Source organism: Loxodonta africana, chromosome 10, assembly GCF_030014295.1.
Source record: "Loxodonta africana isolate mLoxAfr1 chromosome 10, mLoxAfr1.hap2, whole genome shotgun sequence".
In the NCBI taxonomy this organism is placed as follows: Eukaryota; Metazoa; Chordata; class Mammalia; order Proboscidea; family Elephantidae; genus Loxodonta; species Loxodonta africana.
Window position 1 is genome coordinate 13018155 of NC_087351.1, and position 24348 is coordinate 13042502.

Here is a 24348-nt window from a genome sequence, read left to right on the forward strand (position 1 = left end):
AATGCAGCAAAACAGAACAGAAGCACTTTAAAATCTTAAAAACATAATGCATTTAAATTCCTGCCTGGTTTCAGAGAAACAAGCAACATCTGAGAATCTAGATAAAAAGAAAAACACAAGAAAACTAAGTGTTTAAGCCAGAGCACATTTCATTTTTCCTAAGAGCATTTGGGTTATGATATTCGTTCCTAAAATTAAGTTAATAGAAGAGAAGGTAAACACTAACGGAGAGGTCGTGAATCTCCTCACTTCCTAGCCAGTCATTCTTTTCTTGATGATTACAGATTTCTCTTGATCACCTCTATTACGTATTGTATTTGCCTTGTAATTTTTCAAAATTTGTTTATATGTCTAATTTTCATACTAGTCCACAAATTTCTCAAGGGCATTCATTCAACAAGTATTTATTGAGAAACTACTAGGCATCAGGTACCACGGAAGACACAACAAAAAACAGAGTAATGATAAATCAAACAGATGGGCCCAGAGACACACCTTACTCATCTTTACAGCAGGATGGAGGAAGCGCTCACATGTTGACTGAAATATAATTCAGTATTTATTTTAATCATCTAGACCTGAATTTTTTTTTATACCTCAATATCACTTGAGATCGGAATAGTAGAAAACCTACAGCATCAGTTTTGAACTTTTCTAGTAAGTTGTCCAGGGATACCAATTTGTCTTCAAACTATGTGCCACTATAGTAGATATTATAGGCACAGACAGAAGAGAGGCAAGTTAAGACAGAAGAATACATGTCTAAGAATTGTTAAACTGAGGCATCAGGCAGTTTGCTACTCTGAGACTTCCCATTTTAAGTCAGCCTCATTTTGTAAACTCTGATTAATTAAAATCACAGCTTATCAAAGTTACTATCAAACATGTAGGATTATTGAAAAGGATCTGTGCTACTTTGCTTTGAGAATTCAAGTAGAAGTAAGCTAACAAAATGACATTTATTCACAATTTAAAAGTTTAATCCTGGTAACCTATTAGTAAATTCTAAAAGTCCTACAGTTAAAATTCCCTTCTAATACACAGTTCTGTTAAGTAAAGCTATTTCTATGTCGCGTTAAAAAAAAAAAAAAAAGATACGCCAATCTGGCTTCAATTAACTATTCTACTGAACAAAAGAAATCTCAAAGAACAAATCCACACTTTCTATAAAGTAATAAATCTAACAACAGGTTCGTTTTTTTCTTGCCAAAGTCAGGCAATATAGCATGTAGTTAAAGGCAGGGGCTCCGGAGGCAGTCGGCCTGGATTTGTTTTTAATTTCAGTTTCTACATGTACCGTTTCGTGACCCTGATTACGTTCTTCGAGTTGTGCAACCATTCTCACCCTCCTTTTCTAAGTTGTTCCTCCTCCATTAACCTTAAGGTTCCTATCTAATTTTTCAAGTTGCTGTTGTCAATTTGATCCACATGGATAGTTCTTAACATAATGCTCAAGGTAGACTTTTTTTTTTACTAGTTAAGCTAAACTACTTCTTGGGGGATATTTTTGGCTTAAAGTATAAAGATTATTTCAGGGCAAGAGTTTCAGGGGTTCATCCATCATGACTCTAGTAAGACTGGAGTTCACGTGAATTTCAAATTCTGTTCTGCATTTTCCCTCTTTTGATCTGGATTCTCCTATAGAATCCTTGATCAAAATATTCGGTAATAGTAGCCAGGCACCATCTAGCTCTTCTGGTCTCATGGCAAAGGAGGCAGTTGTTCATGGAGGCAACTGCCACACATTCCATATCCTCCTATTCCTAACTTACTTTCCTCTGTTGCTTCAGGCGAACAGATATCAATTGTTGTGCCTTGGATGGCCACCTGTCTTGGGCTGGGTTCTCCAGAGATGCAAAACCAGTAAAGTGTATAAATATACATAGAGAGAGATTTATATCAAGGAAACAGCTCATTCAATTAAAGAAGTTGGAATGTCCCAAGTCCATGGATTAGGATAGAGGCTTCTCTCCATTCACGTAGCCCCAGGGCTGGCGAACCCGAGACTGGCAAGTTGAAGAGCAGGGCTCGTGCTCACAGGCTGTGAAGATTGATGAATCCCAAGACGGGCAGGCAAGATTGCAAGGCTTCTCCTGATTCACGTAGCTGCAAGGGCTGGTGAACCCAAGATCTGCAGGTCGGAGAGCAGGGCTCCCATTCACAGGCTGTGAAGATTGACAAATCCCAGGATTGGCAGATAAACTGATAGCTCAAGTCCCAAGATCCAGAGGTCAAACGAACAGGTGGCAGCCGCAGAATCCAGAGTAAGCAAAAAAGCCAGGACATCTGCAGGCCACACCCCCAAGGAAAATTTCCTTTCAACTGATTGGTACTCACAGCAGATTTCACCGTGGGAGTGATCACATATAAACACTGAGAATCATGGCCTAGCCAAGTTGACAATGTTAACCACCACACCACCTGTAAGCTTTTAAGACCCCAGGTACTACACAATGAACTAAGGGGTAGAACAGAACCATTAAACACGTTACTAGGCCAACTACCTGGGATGGCCCATGAAACCATGATACTAAACCTCCAAACCAAGAAACCAAATCCCTGAGGACTTTGGTTGTACATAAGAAGCCTCAGTAGCTACTCTTTTTTTGGTCACTGTTGTAAATATGTGTCTGTCACACAACCATTGTCAATTCAACTTTTTACAGGTGTACAACTTAAACTGACAGCAATTACATTAACTGGCTGTGTAACCCTACCCTAAATTAATTTCCATCACCATTTACCTCCACTCTCCCCTTCTCTCCCATACCTGGTAGCCACTAACAAACTTTATTCTCTATAAAAAAACAAAAACCAGGGGAGGTCAGCACAATTGGACTAAACCAAAAGCAGTTTCCTGAATAAACCGAATGCTTCGAAGGCCAGCGTAGCAGGGGCAGGGGGCTGGGGACCATGGTTTCAGGGGACATCTAAGTCACTTGGCATAATAAAATCTATTAACAAAACATTCTGCATCCCACTTTGAAGAGTGGCGTCTGGGGTCTTGAACGCTAGCAAGCAGCCATCTAAGGTGCATCAATTGGTCTCAACCCACCTGGATCAAAGGAGAATGAAGAACACCAAGGACACAAGGCAATTACGAGCCCAAGAGACAGAAAGGGCCACATGAACCAGAGGCTACATCATCCTGAGACCAGAAGAGCTAGATGGTGCCTGGCTACAACGGATGACTGCCCTGACAGGGAACACAACAGACAACCCCTGAGGGAGCAGGACAGCAGTGGGATGCAGACCCCAAATTCTCATAAGACCAGACTTAATGGTCTGACTGAGACTGGAAGGACCCCAGTGGTCATGGCCCCCAGACCTTCTGTTGGCCCAGGACAGGACACATTCCTGAAGCCAACTCTTCAGACATGGAATGGACTGGACAATGGGTTGGAGAGGGATGCTGGTGAGGAGTGAGCTTCTTGGATCAGGTGGACACTTGAGACTATGTTGGCATCTCCTGCCTGGAGGGGAGATGAGAGGGTGGAGGGGGTTAGAAGCTGGGGGAAAGGACACGAAAAGAGAGAATGGAGGGAGACAGCAGGGTGTCTCATTAGGGGGAGTGTAATTGGGAGTGTGTAGCAAGGTGTATATGGGTTTTTGTGTGAGAGACTGACTTGATTTGTAAACTTTCACTTAGAGCACAATAAAAATTATTTAAAAGACAAAACAAAAACCAAACCCAGTGCCATCGAGTCAATTCCAACTCATAGTGACCCTATAGGACAGCAGAACTGCCCCAGAGAGTTTCCAAGGAGTGCCTGGCAGATTCGAGCTGCCAACCCTTTGGTTAGCAGCCATAGCACTTAACCACTATGCCACCAGGGTTTCCTTCTTCTCTATACATTTGCCTTTTCTTGTCTTTTCATATAAATGAGGTCATATACTATTTGTCCTTTTGTGATTGACTTATTTCATTCAGCATAATATCTTCCAAACTTATTGCCATCAAGTCGATTCCGACTCATAGTGACCCTATGGAACAGAGTAGAACTGCACCACAGGGTTTCCAAGGAATAGCTGGTGGATTCAAACTGTCGACCTTTTGGTTAGCAGCTGTAGCTCTTAACTACCATGCCACCAGGGCTCCTAATGTCTTCCAGCTCCATCCACATTGTAGTATGTATCAAGACTTCATTTCTTTTACTGGCTAAGTAGAATTCCATTGTATGTATGTACCACATTTTGTTTATCCATTCATCTGCTGATGGGCATTCAGATTGTTTCCGCTTTTTGGGCTATTGTGAATAATGCTGCAATGAATATTGGTGTACAGCTCTCTGAGTCTCTGATTTCAAGTTTTTTTTTACCTAGGAGTGGAACTGCTGGGTCATATGGTGGTTTTATTTTTAGTTTTTTGAGGAACTGCCACACTGTTTTCCAAAACAGCTGTACCATTTTGCATTCCCACCGGCAACGAATGAGGGTTCCAATTTCTCCACATCCTTGCCAACATTGATTACTTATTTATTTTAATCTTAGCCATCCTAAACCCAAACCTGTTGCCAACGAGTTGACTCCAACACACAGTGAGTCGAATCACCACAAAGGGTTTCCAAAGAGCGGCTGGTGGATTCAAACTGTCCATCTCTTGGTTAGCAGCCAAACTCTTAACTACCTCGCCACCAGGCCACCTGTAGCCACCTTAGTGGGAGTAAAATGGTATCTCATTGTGGTTTTGATTTGCATCTCTCTGATGGCTAATAACAAGCATCTTCTCATGTGTTTGGTGGCCATCTGAATATCCTCTTTGGAGAAATGTCTATTCAAGATTGGGTTATTTGTCTTTTTGATATTAAGTTGTTAAAGTTTGATATATACTTTGCTTATTAGATTCTTGTCAAGATATAGTTTCCGAATATATTCTCCCAGTTGGTAGCTTGTCTTTTCACTTTTTGGGGGTAAACTCTTTTGATGAACAAAAGTTTTTAATTTTTATGAGGTCCCATCTATTTTGTGTTTTGCTGTTTGTGCTTTTACCATGTTAGATGATCCACTGTTAAAAGCTAGGCTTGACATCTTTTCCCCTTCTTGTTGTTCTAAAAATTTTACAGTTTTAATTTGCACACTTAGGTCTTTAACCCATTTTGAATTTTTGTGTATAGTGCACATGTAAATTCACTTTCCCTAGCACCATTTAGTGAAGAGACTCTTCTTTCCCCATTGAATGGACTTAGTACCCTTGTCAAAAATCACTTGACCACAGATGTGTGGGTTTATTTCTAGACTCTCAATTCTATTCCACTGGTCTAGATGTCAACTGTTATGCCAGTACCAGGCTGTTTTGATTACTCTAACTGTACAATATTTTAAAATCAGGAAGTGAGTCCTCCTACTTTGTTCTTCTTTTTCAGCATTGCTAGAGCTATTCTTGGCCTCTTGCCATTCCATACAAAGTTGAGGATTGGTTTTTCTATTTCTGTAAAGAAGGTTGTTGGAATTTTGATCGGGATTGTGTTGAATGTAGAGATCACTTTGGGTAGTTATTAACATCCTAAGAAAATTGTCTTCCAATCCAGGAACATGGAATATCTTTCCATTTATTTAAGTCTTCTTTAACCTCTTTCAGCAGTGTTTTATAGTTTTCATTGTATAAGTCATTCACGTCCCTGGTTAGATTTATTCCTAGGTATTTTATTCTCTTAGATGCTATCGTAAACGGAATTGCTTCCTTAATTTCCCTTTTGGATTTCTTATTGCTGGTGTATAGAAACCCAACTGATTTTTGTTTGTTGACCTCATACTCTGCAACTTTGCTAAATTCCTCTATTAGCTCTAGAAGCTTTCTTGTGAACTCTGGGATTTTCTATATAAAGGATCACATCAACCATGAGTAGAGATAATTTCACTTCTTTTCCAATCTGGATGCCTTTTATTTATTTTTCTTGTCTTATTGCTCTGAGTCTGCCTGGTTTTGAATTCCAGCTCTTCTACTTGTTAATGCCTCTTTGTGCCTCTGTCTCACCCTATGCAAAATGGTAATAACAACAAAAACTATCTTATATTAATGTTATTCCAAGGGTTAAATTTAAAATGCTTAGAATAGAAAGAGTTTAAATTACAAGCTCACAACCCTCATCTCAAACTCTTGGATGTCTGATACTTTGAGCAGTATCACATAATCAAATAATTTAATATTTCCACAGCAAAACAATTTCATATTTACACTTAGATAAATTAAGACTATACATGGCTTCCATTTTGCAGTTTAATGAGTTGTGGCACCAAATTATGGGAGAGAAAAAGAAAAAAAAAAACAAAAAAACTTGTGGCTTTCAGAGCTTTTTAGATTTCTTGTTGGATTTCCAAATTATAGAGAAGAAACTGCCAGCCTAGGTTGTTATTACTACCATTAGTAGTACTATCCATATACAGAGGGCCACATACAAATGCCCTTTGTGGGCCCTGGAGAAGCTCATGTGAAAGCTATTATGTGATTAGCCTAACTGAAACAGATTAGCAGGGAAGATTAGAAAGAGCAAGATACAACAGGAATGACAGGAGGCAGAGCGGAGGACAAGAAATATTCTATCCTCTTCAGGGAACAACTATTCTGTCTCGAGAGTTTCCCTGATTCCATCTGTTAAGGCACACCTTCTTCTCTTGACCCATTACGTTAGAGGCTGAAGACTGCTTTGAAGCAGGGCCATACTCTATCCTCTCTCCCACCAGTTTCCAAGAAAATCTTACCTATGCTTGGCTGGAATACAAAAGCAAAATAAAATAAATCCTTCTGTAGCTATACTGACCACTTTCTACAATATTAGACCACTGCAGGATTCACTCCTCGTCCTATTTATCAACCTTTGACTCAGCGCTGATCTTGCTCCAGGTTCTAAAGAGGATCTCTTCCCCCTTGCTCTTCTAGACTTTCTCTCCTCCGTACTCTTCCAAGTGGGAACATGGAACACAGGAGGAAGGCACATCAAGTAAGTTTTCAAAACATAGCTAAGGCTTTGAATGAAATAATCTGTGCCATTTACAAGTTGTTTGGTTACAGTAATCTGCTAAACCCTTACATACAAGTCATAGTTATTGAAATATGGACTTTTAGATAGTCAACATAGGTAGAAATAGGTCAACAGACTTATCGCAGAATAGGAAGCTAATGGATAAAACTAGGAAGAACACCATCAAATCTTAACTTCTCATACCCCCAAACACTTAAGTTGACCAGCAAGCAACTTAAATGCATTTTCTCTAGTAAAAATGGCACAGAAAATGTTGTCACATGAACACACTTATCTGAAAGTATGACAATATACTAAAAGCTCCTCCACTCTAACTCCTGTGAGAAGTAAAAACACTGAGAGTCTATAAATCTTTTTATGTCAGTCTTGGTTAATCTACCAGACCACTTGAGACAACTGGATGGAAGTATTAATGTTTATGAAGCTCTTTAAAAATGAATTTTCATCAGTAAAAAGTCATGCAATCTCTAGACGTTGTTTCAGCAAAGGGTAAAGTTCAAAGCAGTTGTTTTGTTGGTTACCTTTTAAAATCGAGATTACTTAGTTCTTTCTAACAGAAGAAATATAATCATTAACTACCTTAGTCCAAACCTCATCTTAGTTTGAATACATTCAACACTGTCAACATCATTGAGAATTCAAATATTCACAATGGAGTCACCAAAAAAAAAAAAAAAAATGAATTCCTTTGTGTCAAGCATAATCTCATGTACTATACACAAACCGACTCGACGGCACTGGGTTTATATACAAACAGTTAAAAGACTCTACTATATAATGCACTGTATTTAAAAACAGCCCTCTCTAACCACTGAGCAACGCCCCCACTCTCCAAAGTCTCTCCCTCGTCTTTTTCAACCTCACCATTTTTGTCACTGGGATGCTCTTCATCTCCTAGTTTACTAAGAGACTCCAAATCTTTATAGTCTGTTTTGATTCTTCCTCCGTTGCATTTGATTTAAAAATAATTCTCTTTGACTTACTCTTTCCTCTAATCTCACTGACAAAGTCCTACCTCAGAAGCCTAGATTACAAAATGTTAACTTTTCTCCTGGCGTGCATTTTAAATGCCATTCCAGTCCATCAACTCCTTAGTATGGCATTCAAGCTCATCTACCACCTACCTACATCTTATTTTCCACTTCTCATCTGTCTGAATCAGTTAAGTCAAACTGCTCCTTAATCTTTGTTTATGCTGATTCTTCCATAGGAAATGCCCTCTCTGTTCCTCCAAGTTCATGCAAATCCTTCTAACCACTCAAAGCCCAACCCAAGTCCTATTTCTTCTGTAAGATGTTCTCCACTGTGCCCCTAGCCTTAGCCTCTATCATGTGATCTAGGATGGGGTTATACATGATCTTTTATTTTTTGCTATTCTTTCTCACCTATCCAACCACACAGTAAGTTTCTTAACACAGGGCCCAAGTTCTTTACTTCTCGGCTAACCCTCAAGTGCCTAGCACAGAATATCTATTTTATCAATACTTAGTTTTCATTTGATAGGAAAAGACACTTAACTCCATCCTGCTCTGTATCACACAGATATATATTTCCTAAACTTTTCATGTATTATAAGAAATGAAACTGGGACTTAATCCAAGAATCAGTCATTTAAGTTATGGTTTTCACTGAACATGTCCATTTACACAGGAAAAACTCAATTTGCCAGAAGGAGAAATATCTTAAGCATACTGAACAAAGTCACACTTCTGACTTTCTTTGGTGAGTGGGGGAGAAGGGAAAGTTAATCTAAATTATATTTTTAAAGGTCTTGATTTATCAACTCACCTGTTACATGGGCAGACACAAAGGCCACAGCACTTGTTGAGTTCTGTTAAAGTCTTCTCTGCCTCTTTCATGTCTTCATTTATTTGGTTCATGCCTTCTTCTACACGTTTTAGTTGTTCTGTGAGTAAGTCGTGGACGTTACAGTTTGTGTTATATTCATAATGCCAAACAAAAAACGCTATTATGGATCAGCAAAGTTCAGCCTCGAATTTACCAATGACCGAATGCAGGGAATATTATCAGAGCCAGAAGATATTACAAGCTGTCCAACACGCAAACAATCTTTCACATACCGATCCTGAAGGCACCTGGCCTCTCCTATTGTGGAAAGATTTGCTGAGAAATCTGTAAACTAGAAGTACGGGGGGGTTTGTTTCAAGATCATCCTTGAAACCAAATTAAATGTACTTGACCAGACCAACTCTCCAACATCATCTATCACTTAATAGGCTCGAAACCTGAGGACTGTTATAAGACTAATAAAAACTAGACCAGATTACTCAGGAAATTGGATGTTCCCAATCTCATTAGATTCTGGACCTGTCTTAAGGCTTAACTCTAAGGATGATATGAGAATGTCATAACGTCTAATGCGCATACAGCCAAATGCACACAATAAGCCAATCAGTACCCTGCTGCCTATTACATACCTTGCATGCAATTTGGCATTGTTGCCTCCCCACCCCAAATAGGCAATAAAAATGATATAACTCAAACCAGAAGAAAAGAAATAAACATATCACTCTTTGACCTTACAAATGGAAGACACTCCCAGGCACTGAACTTTACACATGGTTAATTTAATAGGGTTTTTTGGCATAAGTCAAATCAAGAGTTTCTGCCAATGACTTCAACTCACCCCCTTGTTCAGCCAACATCCCCATGGTCTTGACTCCCGCATCCTGAGACTAAAAGATAAAAAAGCCAATAAAACAAAATAAAACCTACAAGGACCAACAAACAGCAAGACAGAATCATTTAGAAATCCAAGTTCTCAGTGGATTAGAGCTACAATCAGAACTAGTATTCCTAAATCAACACATTTTAACATATTAACCCTCCCTGAAATAATTAAGTCACAAATTCATGGTGAATTGATCTTCCCTGTCGTATTCCATACTGTCAAAGGGAAAAACAGAGAAGGCCCATGTTATGGATTGAATCATGTCCCCCAAAACCGTGTGTCAATTTGGCAAGCCCATGATTCCCCATACTGTATAACTGTCTTCTGACGTGATTTTCTTATGTGTTGTAAATCCTACCTCTATGATGTTAACGAGGTAGGATTAAAGGCAGTTATGTTAATAAGGCAGGACTCAATCTACAAGATTAGGTCGTATCTTAAATCAATCTCTTTTGAGATATAAAAGAGAAAAGGTAGCAGAGAGACAAGGGGACCTCATTACCACCAAGAAAGAAGTGCCAGGAGCAGTGCATCCTTTGGACCCAGGGTCCCTGTACTGAGAAGTTCCTAGATCAGGGGAAGATTGATGACAAGGACTTTCCCCTAGAGCCAACAGACAGAGAAAGCCTTCCCCTGGAGCTGGCACCCTGAATTTGGACTTCTAGTCTCCTAGACTGTGAGAGAATGAACTTTTCTTTGCTAAAGCCATCCATTGTGGCATTTCTGTTATAGCAGCACTAGATAACTAAGACAGCCCATTAGTGCATGGTTTGACAATTTTAGCAATCGCTGGTTTCAAATCATAACGTGTATTGATACAGTACCTTCCTGACTGTTAACACCAATCTACAAGATTAGGCTGTGTCTTAATCTCTTTTAAGATATAAAAGAGAGAAGCAAGCAGAGAGACAGGAGGACCTCCTACTAGTGTTATCAGGATCCCTCCCTATCCAGTATCTATCCTTAACTCAATGATTAAACACTTTCTTACCTCAATGGCTAAACCCAGGATTCTCCTTGTACTTTCCAGAGACTAGATTTAAAAAAAAAAAAAAAAAGAGAGAGAGAGAGTTTTTTAATATTGCAAAATATGTAACGACAACAAAAATCTGATCATTGGCCTTGTTCGTGATTCTACTCTATTTTGAAAAACCGCTATCCCACCCCTCTTTAAAAATTGCTAGCCTATCCCTCCCTTTAAAACAAAAGAAAGATTCATCAATGGGTGAACAGATAAGCAAATGTGCTATATATGTACAACAGAGTATTATTCAGCCATAAAAAAGAACTAAGTACTGATACCTGCTACACCTCACACACTACACTCGGTGAAACAAGCCAGACACAAAAGGGCACATATTGCATGATTCCTTTTATGCGCTATATCCAGAAAAGGCCAATTCACAGCAGCAGAAAGCACATTAGAGGTTATCTGGAGACGGGGAGTGGTTGCTTAATGGGTATGGGGTGCTTTTACCGGGTAATGAAAAAGTTTTGAAACTGGAGAGAGCTCGTGGTTGTACTACATTGTGAATACATGAAACAACACTGAATTGTTCACTTTAAAATGGTTAATTAATTGTAAGTTATGTGGATTTCACCTCAATGTAAAAAATACATTAAAAAAAGAATAAGTTGATCACTATAATATTATTTTCTTCCTACAAGGTGATCTTTAGCTCTTCCTACCAAGAGAAAATTTAGAAAGTGGCATGAATGAGATACATAAAAATTTAATGTAAATAAAAAATCTAGGTATACTATACAAATATATACTATATATTTAGTGTATATGTATACATATAAGTATACTATATAAATATTATAGGTATACTAAAATTTTGTTAAATATAAAGTCTAGAATTCCACGTAACTGATAAATAATGACTATCTATAAAATCATACAAATTGTTTCCACTTATTTAGTTTTGGTGAGTTAAAAAAAAGAGCTAGCGATGGCACTATAATGCAAATGTGTTCTTGGATATAAAGGGAGGAGGAGAAGTCAAAATTATCTTCTAAGAAGGTCTGTTCATCCCCCCACTCTGAAAACTGACATAGAATTCATTGCTTAATCCCAGGGAAACATTTACCTCATCAGTAACCTGCTGAGCCCTCAGCTGAATCTCTTCTGGTGACAGATTATCCATGATGAATCCAAACTCCTGACAAGCACAGAAAAGGAATCGTGGATACTCTGTAAGAATAAGGATACACAAAGCAAGCTTCTTTGAGCACAGTGTGGATTTCAGGAAAACAGGGTAAGTAAAGAAATTAAGGCCAAGAGAGGGTAAATGGATATTTAATGCTAGCTTACCAGAGGTGAACCTAAAACTCAGGTTTTAGGACTTCTACTGCAGTGCTCTTTCCAGTAGGAAAGTAAGTGGTCCCTCTACTTTCAGAACCATTGCCGTCAAGTCCATTCTGACTCACAGCGACCCTATAGGACAGGGTACAACTGCCCCATAGGGTTTCCAAGGAGTGGTTGGTGGATTCAAGCTGCCGATCTTTTGGTTAGCAGCTGTAGCTCTTAACAACTGGGCCACCAGGGCTCCCAGTGACCCAAGCCATGGTATTTTCAATCACCTCACATGCACGCAAAAGCTGGAGGATGAAGAGGGAAGAATGAAGATTTGACGCCTTTGAATTATGGTGTTGGCAAAGAATATTGAATATACCATGGACTGCCAGAAGGACAAACAAATCTGTCTTGGAAGAGGTCCAGCCAGAATGCTCCTTAGAAGCAAGAATGGCGAGGCTTTGTCTCACATACTTCGGACATGTTATCAGGAGGGACCAATTCCTGGAGGAAGACATCATATTTGGTAAAGTGGAGGGTCAGTGAAAAAGAGGAAGACCTTCAACAAGATAGAGTGACACAGTGGCTGCAACAATGGGCTCAAGCATAACAATGATCGTGAGAATGGTGCGGGGCCAGGCAGCGTTTTGTTTTGCTGTATAGAGTGTCATTATGAGTCCAAACCAACTCGAGGGCACCTAACAACAACAAAAGCCTGTGGGTAGTAAAGGCAATTTGGTGTAAGAACGCCGAGCTCTCTCAATTTGTCTAATTTTGTAATTCAACTCATAGAGGCTATTTTTGCCAATTACAAATCAATATTGGCTATCTTCTTACTAAAAACCTGCAAAACTCCACTTACATTCAAAAAGAGGCTTGAATAGAAATTTTACCTCTGTCAAAGTGGAAAATTCCAAGAGTTCTGCCTTCTAAATATTTTTTTAAAAAGCAAATGTAGCTGGCAGGTGGATGTGAAGAATCACTCCTGACATGGCAATAGGTCATTTTGAAGGACACGCCCTTCAGTGAACTCAAAGCTCTATCTAGTACTTTTTTCTTCCCTAAGCAGATGACACACAAGACAAAGAACAGACGTCTAGAAAGTTCTCACATGTTTGGCATTCTGACATCAGGACACCGCTGCCTACCACTTCTCTAATCTGGATTCTTGAGGGTGTTGACACCCAACCCGAGGGTGTTGAGCATATGATTATTGTAAATGGAAATAGAAGACAAAGTAAAATTCTAAGGGGAAGCACAAGGGAACAAAGAATAATACTCAAGCTTTTATTAGCCTTTGTTAAACTGCTCACAAGTCTTAGGCAAGATACCTATTTAGCTTTATGCATATTCATTATTATCTCAGGAGATTTTTCTTATGGATTCAAGAAAAGGCTACCCAAAACGTTGAGGTACAGAGAATTAGAGAAGAAGAAAAATCACTTAACACAAAGATCCCAATAAATTTACTTCTCTCAGATTTAATCTAATAGATTGAATATTTGTGTTATTTTTCCAATGTTCCCAGAATGTAATCGACTATGCTAATTGTGTACCTTTGAGGGGAAAACGCAAGATTTTGTTCAGTGCTTTTATAATCTATGTGGTTCATTCAGGTTTATTAGAAGATTCCTAATGTAAACTTCTTAAAATGCGAGAAAAGAGAAGAAACACTGCGTACCTACTATGCATCAGATACTCTACTAAGTATTTATGTTGCTGTTGTTGTGAGGTGCCCTCAGGTGATTTTGACTCACTGCAACCCCACAAGACAGAGCAGAAATGTCCCATACGGTTTTCTTCGCTGTAATCTTTACAAAAGCAGATCACCATGTCTCTCTCCCATGGAGCTGCTGGATAGGTTCAAACCTCCAGCCTTCTGGTTAGTAGCTGAGCACTTAACTGTCTGTGTGCACCACCAGGGCTCCTAAGTATTTATATACCTCATTATCTCCATTATACCATTTTATAAATGGAGAAACTAAGGCTCAGTTTAGGTAACTGAGTCGGTAAAGAGCAGACCTATCATTCAAGTCTGGCTTTACTCTGAAATCAAGGGATCATATGCTGTTGTTATGTTGCTGTTGTTAGGTGCCATCGAGTCGGTTCCAACCCATAGTGATCCTTTGTACCACAGAATGAAACACTGCCCTGTCCTGCACCATCCTTACAATTGTTGTTATGCTTGAGCCCACTGTTGGAGCCACTGTGTCAATCCATCTCGTTGAGGGTCTTCCTCTTTTCCGCTGACCCTGTACTCTGCCAAGCATGATGTCCTTCTCCAGGGACTGATCCCTCCTGTCAACATGTCCAAAGTATGGAAGACGCAGTCTCCCAATCCTTGCCTCTAAGGAGCATTCTGGCTGTACTTATTCTAAGACAGATTTGTTCTTTCTTTTGGCAGTCCACGGTATATTCAATATTCTTTGCCAACACCACAATTCAAAGGCGTCAATATCCTCTTCGGTCTTCCTTATTCATTGTCCAGCTTTCACATGCATATGATGCAACTGAAAATACCATAGCCTGGGTCAGGCGCACCTTAGTCTTCAAGGTGACATCTTTGCTTTTCAACACTTTAAAGAGGTCCTTTGCAGCAGCAGATTTGCCCAATGCAATGTGTCTTTTGACTTCTTGACTGCTGCTTCCATGAGTGCTGATTTGGATCCACGTAAAATGAAACCCTTGACAACTTCTTCAGATCATATGAGAACAGCTAAATATCAGAAAATAGACTAAGCATCCTATCTGACTGGTCATTTCAAAATTTCAGATGCCTTCTGTAAGACCACGAAATCTCTTCCACAGATTCAAATAAGGCAGTTTTTAAACTGAAAGAAGAAATAGAAAGACCAGCTGTCATAGATTGAATCATGCCCCCCCCCCCCCCCACAAAATGTGTGTATCAATTTGGCTGGGCCACTAGGGTATTGTGTGATTTTCCTATATGCTGTAAATCCTGCCTCTATGATGTTAATGAGGGAGGATGGATGGCAGTTGTGTTAGTGAGGCAGGACTCAAATCTACAAGACTGGATTGTGTCTTGAGGCACTCTCTTGAGATATAAAAGAAAGAAGTGAGCAGAGAGACAGGAGGACCTCATACCACCAAGAAAGAAACACTGGGAGCAGAGCGTGTGCTTTTTAGACCAGGGGTTCCTGTGCAGAGAAGCTCCTAGTCCAGGGGAAGATTAAGGAGAAAGGCCTTCCTCCAGACCCAACAGGGATAAAAGCCTTCCCTGGAACTGATGCCCTGAATATGGACTTCTAGCCTACTAGACTGTGGGAAAATAAACTTCTCTTTGTTAACGCCATCCACTTGTGGTATTTCTGTTACAGCAGCCATTAGATAACTAAGACACCAGCGTAATCACGGTTGTCAGCTGTTTCATAGTAATTTAGAACCTGAAAATACATTAATTTAGAAAATGAAAATAAAACTACTGGAAAGAATGAATACACAGAAAAAGGCCTTGGAGCTTAACAGATCCATAAGAATTCATTCACCAAAATGGAGAGATATTTAAGAAGTAATGGAAGAAACAGCACTTTAAATCACCATCAATTCCACAGGGTCCTGCCAAGCCTAATATAGGAATGATTTTATAAAATAATTGCATTTATAAAGGAAATCAAGGATTTTGCAGATAAATCTTCTACCGAGTTAGCTTCCTGCCTTATTCTTTGTCTTAAAACCAAATTAATCACAATAAAGTCATTTTACAAGTTACACTCATATAGTTTATTACTATACTCAACACAGTTTAATAAAATTTGTGGTTCTCTTTGGCATATTATTATGAGACTTTCATGGTAAATCAATATATTTACAACAAATGAAAACTTCTGTTCATAGCAGGGTAGTATAATGCTTAGGAGCAGGAGTTCCAGAATTCAAATTCCAGCCCCACAATATATCCGTTGTATGATCTCATGCCATTTACTTAACTCTTTAGCCTTATTTGAAAGGGTTAACAAAATCTATTTCATAAGATTTTTTGTGAAGATTTAAAAAAGATAATCAAGGAAAGTACTCAGTACCTTGCCTGACACATGACTAGAACTCAACAATGTTAGCCATTATTTTAGTATTAGTACTGAAACAGAAAGCAATAGTAGGCAACAACAAAAGTTAAGCAACAATGTTAAATATGGGTGACATCAGTGTAAATGCAGTTGAAAATTATAGCTATTGTCATGGATTGAACTATGTCCCCCCAAAATATGTGTCAACTTGGCTAGGCCATGATTCCCAGTATTGTGTGGTTGACCTTCAGTTTGTGATCTGATGCAATTATCCTATGTATCCTAGCATCTATGTTAATGAGGCAGGATTAGAGGCAGGACACAATCTACAGGATAAAGCTGTATCCTGAGTACATCTCTTTCGAGACATAAAAGAGAAAAGTGAGCAGAGAGGAGAGGGACTTCATTACTACTAAGCAAGAAGAGCTGGGAGTGGAGTGTGTCCTGTAGACTCAGGGTCCCTGCACTGAGAAGTTCCTAGACCAGAGGAAGATTGATAACAAGGTCCTTCCTCCAGAGCTGACAGAGAAAGCCTTCCCCTAGAGCTGCTTCCCCTGGAGTTGGTGCCCGGAATTTGGACTTCTAGCCTCCTAAACTGTGAGAGAATAAATTTGTTTCTTAAAGCCACCCACTTGGGGTATTTCTGTTATAGCAGCACTGATTGATGAAGACTGCTGTCACTGAGTCGATTCTGGCTCACGGCGGCCCTAGAGGACAGAGCAGAACTGCCCCACAGGACTTCCAAGGAGTGGCTGGTGGATTTGAACTGCCAACCTTTTGTTTAGCAAACACTTAACCACTGTGCCACCAGGGCCCCACAGCAGCACTAGAAAACAAAACAAAAACAAAAAAAAAAAACCCTCAATTTCGACTCATAGGTGACTAAAACAGCTACTAAATATTAACTGTTCCATCTGCAAGGCTAGATTTGAGTATTAAAGTTGGTGATACTCTGTAGAGTATACTTCTGAACTATTTTCATGCCCATCGTGAGTTTGCATATGTCAAGACAGATATCAAACAGGTTTAAATTAAACCAAGTGTCCTGTTCAGAGGTACCTACCTCGATAAATATAGCTTTCGTGTCTAAAAAATTAAAGACTATCCTTAAAATGGTTCTTTGGTTTCTGGCTAAGGCTGGGCAAACAATAAAGAAAAAATTGACACCAGCCACAAAAAGGGGCTTCTGTTACAAAGATTTAAAAAAAAAAAAAAGGTATATAATAAATAAATAAACAAGTACAAAAATAAGTTAATAAATAAAATATGCACTATAATTATCAAAGGGGAAAATACGGGTAGAAAAAAGTCTGGAAGGGAATCCTCAAAACACTACCAAAGGTTGTACCAAGAGAGTAAAGGGCGATTTTCCATTTTATCCCCAATTTTCAAAAAGCTTACAACTTAGTTATATTACTTTTAAATTTCATACACTTATTTTCATCATAAAATATAATGGTAACTTATGACAACCAACAAAACAGAATTATAAGACTAGGGAAAATAAAGACAAGTAATAAACTCTAGACTTTAACTCACACATATAACACTAATTCTTGGCCCTTCATTAGAGAAATCTTCCGGGTGGCACATACTAACAGTAAACAGAAGTCTGTATAAGTATTTCCAATCGTTTACAGCTGATCATTCATTCCAAAGCATAAAAGTACAGAAATAACACAGAAGGGCATTTGTCCAAGCATAACACGTGTTCAGAGAAATGGTCTTTGCTAAGGCTTTGGTTGGGAAACATTTCATATTAGGTGGCAGGAATAGGTTCTAATGGAGTCTGAGCAGGTTCTTACTACTTTCACAGCAAAGGACAAAGAAGTGGATAAAAAGAGGATCCCATAAAGAAAGCACACACTTGATACTGCAAACACTGAGCTATTAGGTCCATTCTGGGCACCTAACGAAGTACAACTATATGCACAATGGAGCCCTCGTGGGACAGTGGTTAAGAGCTCGGGTGCAAAAAATATCTGCAGTTCGAATTAACCAGCCACTCCTTGGAAGCCCTATGGGGCAGTTCTACTCTGTCCTATAGGGCTGCTATGAGTCGGAATTGATTTGACGGCAATGGGTTTTGGGTTTATATGCACAATACACCTAAGCAGCTCTTTCTTGAAGACTCTAAAGATGAATAAAAGAGAATGGATGGAAAGGGTGGAAGAAAGGATTACAGAAAACAAATCTGAAGTTCAGATATGGATTGTCATTTACTGTGTATAAGAATTTAGCTTCTCCTAGATTCCATTTCTAACACGAAATGTTAAAAATGCAACTTAAGATGCCCCAGACAAGGAAAGCATTATTGAAAAAGAAGAACAAAATAGGAGGCCTCACACCACCAGATCTCAGAACCTACTATACAGCCATGGTAGACAAAACAGCCTGGTACTGGTACAATGACATACACACAGACCAATGAAACAGAATTGAGAACCCAGATGTAAATCCATTCACCTACGGTCAGCTGATGTTTGACAAAGGCCCAAAGTCCATTAAATGGGGAAAAGACAGTCTTTTAACAAACGGTGCTGGGAAAACTGGATGTCCACCTGTAAAAAAAATGAACAGGACCCATACCTTACACCATACACAAAAAATAATTCAAAATGGATGAAAGACCTAAATACAAAACCTAAAACGATAAAGATCATGGAAGAAAAAACAGGGACAATCCTAGGGCCCCTAATGTATGGCATAAATAGGATACAAACCATAACTAACAATGCACAAACACCAGAAGAGAAAACCAGGTAATTGGGAGCTCCTAAAAATTAAACATGCTCATCAAAAGACTTTACCAAAAGAGTAAAAAGAGAACCTACAGACTGGGAAAAAAATTTTGGCTACAACATATTCAACAAGGGTGTAATCTCTAAAACCTGTAAGGTATGCCACACTGTAACAACAGTCCAATTAAAAAATGGGCAAAGGATATGAATAGATACATCACCAAAGAAGACATTCAGGCAGCTAACGGACACAAAAGGAAATGTCCACTATCATTACCCACTAGAAAAATGCAAATCGACAATAAGCCTAGGGACCATAGTTTCAGGGGACACCTAGGTCAACTGGCATAACATAATTTAGAAAGAAAATCATCTACCTCCCACTTTGGTGAATAGCATCTGGGGTCTTAAAAGCTTCCGAGCAGCCATCTAAGATACATCTATTAGTCTCATCCAACTTGGAGCAAAGGAAAATGAAGAAAACCAAAGACACAAGGAAAATACTGGCCCAAAGGACTAAAGGACCAAATGAACCAGAGACTCCACCAGCCTGAGACCAGAAGAGCCAGATGGTACCTGGCTACCACCAATGGCTACCCTGACAGGGAACACGACAGACAGTCCTGGGAAGAGCATGAGAAAAATGTAGAACATAGTTCAAATTCACATAAAAAGAACAGACCTAACGGTGGACAGAGAATGAAGGAACCCCTGAAACTACGGCCCCCAGGCACTCTGTTAACTCAGAACTGAAACCACTGCTGAAACTCACTCTTCAGACAAAGATTAGACAATACTATAAAACAAAAAATAATACACTTAAGCATGCTTCTTAGTACATTTAAATATACAAGACCAAATAGGCAGCTTCCGTCCAAAAGCAGGATGAGAAGGCAGGAAGGGACAGGAACTGGCTGAGTGAACACAGGGAACTGGGGTAAAAAAGAAAAAGAAAAAATTCAATGAGATACCATCTCACCCTAACATTACTGGCACTAATCAAAAAAAAACAGCCATAAATGCTGGAGAGGTTGTGGGAAGACTGGAACTCTTATATGTTGCTGGTGGGAATGTAAAATGGTACAATCACCATGGAAAATGATATGATGCTTCCTTAAAATGCCATAAATAGAAATAGCATATGATCCAGCAATCACATTCCCAGGAATATATCCTAGAGAAATAAGAGCTGTCACACGAATAGACATATGCACACCCACGTTCACTGCAGCACTATCCACAATAGCAAAAAGACAGAAACAACCTAAGTGTCCATCAAGAGATGAATGGATAAACAAACTATGGTACATACACACAATGGAATACTATGCAACGATAAAGAACAAGGATGAACCCGTAAATCATCTCACGACATGGGTGAATCTGGAGGGCATTATGCGGAGTGAAATAAGTCAATCACAAAAGGACAAACACTGTTAAGAGACACAGAAAGAAAAAATCTTTGATGGTTACGAGGGGAGAGGTAGGGAGGTGAATTACTAACTAGACAGTAGATAGGTGGTAACTTTGGTGACAGGAAAGACAGTGTTCATTACAGGGGAAGTCAGCACAATGTGACCAAGACAAAGTCACAGAAACAGCACAGACACATCCAAACACCCTGAGGGACCGACTTAGTGGGCTGACACGTTGGGACCATGGTCTTGGGGAACATCTAGGTCAACTGGCATAACATAGTTCGTAAAGAAATGTTCTACATCTGACTTTGGTTGAGTAGCATCTCGGGTCTTAAAAGCTGGTGAGCGGCCATCTAAGATACAAATATCTACTTGTCTGACTTCGTCCGAAACAAAGAAGAATGAAGGAAATCAACAACACAAGGGAGATGTTAGTCCAAAAGACTAACGGCTCACAAGTACCACAGCCCCCACCAGCCTGCGCCCATAACAGCTAGACAGTGTCTGGCTACCACCGACGACTCTGACAGGGATCACAATAGAGGGTTCCAAACAGAGCAGGGGAAAAATGTAGAACAAAATTCAAATTCACAAAAAAAGACCAGATTTACTGAACTGACAGGGACTGGAGAAACCCCAAGACTATGGCCCCTGGATATCCTTTTAACTCAGAACTGGAGTCATTCCTGAACTTTATCCTTCAGCCAAAGATTTGCTGCTGTTGTTAGGTGCTGCCGAGTTGGTTCCAACTCATAGCGACCCTATGCACAACAGAACGAAACACTGCCCAGTCCTGAGCCATCCTTACAATCGTTGTTATGCTTGAGCTCATTGCTGTAGCCACTGTGTTAATCCACCTCGTTGAGGGTCTTCCTCTTTTCCGCTGACCCTGTACTCTGCCAAGCATGATGTCCTTCTCCAGGGACTGATCCTTCATGACAACATATCCAAAGTATGTAAGATGCAGTCTCGCCATCCTTGCTTCTAAGGAGCATTCTGGTTGTACTTCTTCTAAGACAGATTTGTTCATTCTTTTGGCAGCCCATAGTATATTCAATATTCTTTGCCAACACAATTCAAAGGTGTCAATTCTTCTTCAGTCTTCCTTATTCATTGTCCAGCTTTCACATGCACATGATGCGATTGAAAATACCATGGCTTGGGTCAGGCGCACCTTAGTCTTCAGGGTGACATCTTTGCTCTTCAACACTTTAAAGACATCCTTTGCAGCAGATTTGCCCAATGCAACGTGTCTTTTGATTTCTTGACTGTTGCTTCCATGGCTGTTGATTGTGGATCCAAGTAAAATGAAATCCATGACAACTTCAATCTTTTCTCCGTTTATCATGATATTGCTCATTGGTCCAGTTGTGAGGATTTTTGTTTTCTTTATGTTGAGATGCAATCATACTGAAGGCTGTGGTTTTACAGACCCGTGTAATCTTTGGCTTCATCAAGCCAAAGATTACACGGGTCTATAAAATAAACAATAACACAGTGAGAAATGTGCTTCTTAGCTCAATCATGTAAATGAGACCAAATGGGCAACACCTGCCCAAGAGCAATGACAAGAAGGCAGGGAGGGACAGGAAAACGGGATGAATGCAAACAGGAACTCGGGGTGGAGAAGGGGAGGGTGTTGATATATCGCAGGGGATTGCAACCAATGTTGCAAAACGATTTGTATATAAATTGTTGGATGAGCAACTAATCTGCTCTGTTAAGTATCACCTAAAACACAATTTGAAAAAGAAAAAAAAAAGATTCCCCTTCTATGATACTTTCCCTGCCTTCAAGAAAGAGGGAAATAAAGTGATAAACATTTCTTAAAAAAAAAAAAATAGCGTTGTTTCACTGCATTTAAAATAAGGGTCTCCTTTAAGCCCTGTGTTCTAAATGAACGTCTTTGGACCACATATATCAAATGCATGCCATCATCAGGTATTTGAGGTAATAATTTCTGCTCCAAAGAAACAAATAATGCTGTCATTTGAATGTCATTATTCCAGTTACTTGAAAAATAAAGTATGTGATCGGGACATTAAAAAAAAATGCAACTCAAAAACAGTGCATAGCATTCCAAAATACTCTGAACACTCTAGGCCAAAAATAACCTATGCTCTCATTAGGAAATTAATTCTTCCTGAAGGCATTTAAACGAGAAGCAAGTCTCATTTGTGTTAGCGTTAGTTTCCTCCTTTTACTTCCTCTCTCAAGTTTCCTTTCGACTCCCTTCTATACGAAAAAATTTAACCATTCTTAATCAAGGCCCCCAAACAATGCAAATTTCTAAGTACAATACTGAATCGTATCTATTAAACATCTTGGTTTCAAAGTGCACTGAAGCTTTTTCAGGATTAAGGACAAATAATACTGAGTGGGAAAGTACCAATAAAAATCAGGAACCAAAAAGAAGACAAAAATTACACTTCAGTTTTACAGAAGCTCCTACTGTAATTTAATTGCTTGATGTTCAATACCTGGTCTTAAGGTCCGGGTTAACCTTGTAACTTCCATAATTCTACTCTAAGCGTCCTGGCTGTCTTCCTGGGAAGGCAGACCTAGGTGGGACTGTAATCAATTAAATTGACCCTATCTAATTGAAATGCTGTGGGAACAGAAAGGAGGTGCTCAATACGAAAGATAAGAGACTCGAGGGCTAAAGCTGGCAATTTACCCAGCACTTTCTTTCTCCAGGGAAGAGTAAGTATGGCACAGGAGCGGGCAGTGTTTCGTTCTGTTGTGCCTAGGGTCGCTATGAGTTGGAAACAACTGGACAGCACCTAACAACAACAACAACTCCAGGGAAGGGAGACATACAATCTGGGAGAAATAAGTACAGTATCTAACAGGGAGATGCCAAGTGTGGGGTGGGGTGACTGGCAAAGTTTTGCCTTGCCTAAATGAAATATTCACCCCAGCCATCCAACTATTTTGCCTCTGATTCCAAGATCAGCAAGGAGCTTTCTGGTTAGCTTCTTAAAGATTCCAATTCCAGGAGTCAGATGCCAGATAGAGAACATAAGCACTCAGGTCCCTGCAAGAGAATACCCCCACAGTAAATTAAAAGAGTGGCATTTCTTGCTCATACGAAAGGTAATACAGTGTAGTGGCTAAGTACCTAATATTTGGAGACATAATGGTTCCAAGTCCTGGCTACCGGCTTAATTAACTTCTTTGTGCTTCGGCTTCCTCATTAAATGTGAATGATAATAATGCTTATTTCAAGTGTTGTTACAAAAGAGCCCCGGTGGGGCAGTGGTTAAGTGCTCAGCTGCTAACTGGAAGGTCAGTGGCTGGAACCCACCAGCCACTCCGCAAGTGTAGCAAGATGTAGCAGTTGGCTTCCATAAAGATTACCGCCTTGTAAACCCTATGGTCGCTATAGGGTCGCTATGAGTCGGAATCGACTCGACAGCAATGGGTATAAACCCTATGGGACAGTTCCACTCTGTCCTGTAGGGTAGCTATAAGTCAGAATTGACTAGATGGCAGAGGTTTTTTTTTTTCCCCTCACGAATTCGATTTGTGTTGATTAAATTCCAAGTATGATCAACTCTTTTTAAAAAGTATGATTTTAGACTATCGAAGAGACGCCACTATATAAGGCCTCAGTGGGCATGCCGGCACACAAGGTGTGCGGCGGTGGGGTGGTCTAGAGGGGGATGAGTGGGTTTAAAAGGCTGACAGGAGACAGGTTGTGAAGGGTTCTGTGTACCATGCCAGGAAGTTTGAGTTTTGTAAATATGAAGGGGCCATCTAACAGTAATCTCAATTGTCCAAATAAATATGAAACAAACAACTCACAAAAGTCAACAAAAACATGAGAATTCCAGAAAAATATACTATCAGTCATTGAAATATTTTAGTAGCAATACACCTAAACTGAAACCAAGATAAAAATGCCAGGAAATCTAAATGAGTGCAAATATAGTTCATTCCTCCTCCCCACTCCACCCTCAAAATTATAAAAGGAACAAGCCACATGCTGTTTCCTGGCTCCATAATCCACTTCCTCCAATTGTTGGAGGCACTGGATCCATCTGCTTCAAGGCTTCTCCCTCCAAATAAAAAAAAGACCAGTCCCTATCATCTGCTACTCTGCCAATCTACAGATCTGGAAACAGAACATGGTACTGGAAGAAAATGTGCAGCACCTGTGGATACTAACACCACAGACTATAAATGCTAAC

General features: G+C 39.6%; 1 protein-coding gene across 4 annotated transcripts in view; it reads right to left on the reverse strand.

The window, feature by feature from the left end:
- SNAP23 (synaptosome associated protein 23) overlaps window positions 1–24348 on the reverse strand; it is a 36621-nt gene that overhangs the window by 7865 nt on the left and 4408 nt on the right. For 2 of the 4 annotated variants that reach the window (XM_003418679.4, XM_023558730.2), the window contains exons 2-5: window positions 11766–11869; window positions 10664–10705; window positions 9628–9676; window positions 8769–8886 (exon numbers count right to left, since the gene is read on the reverse strand). In XM_003418679.4, coding sequence (XP_003418727.1) covers window positions 8769–8886; window positions 9628–9676; window positions 10664–10705; window positions 11766–11822 — 266 coding nt within the window. In that variant the 5' untranslated portion in view covers window positions 11823–11869. Of the gene's footprint in view, window positions 1–8768; window positions 8887–9627; window positions 9677–10663; window positions 10706–11765; window positions 11870–11989; window positions 12294–24348 lie in introns of those variants that run through there. The other 2 variants (XM_064292103.1, XM_023558731.2) reach the window with 2 other exon arrangements.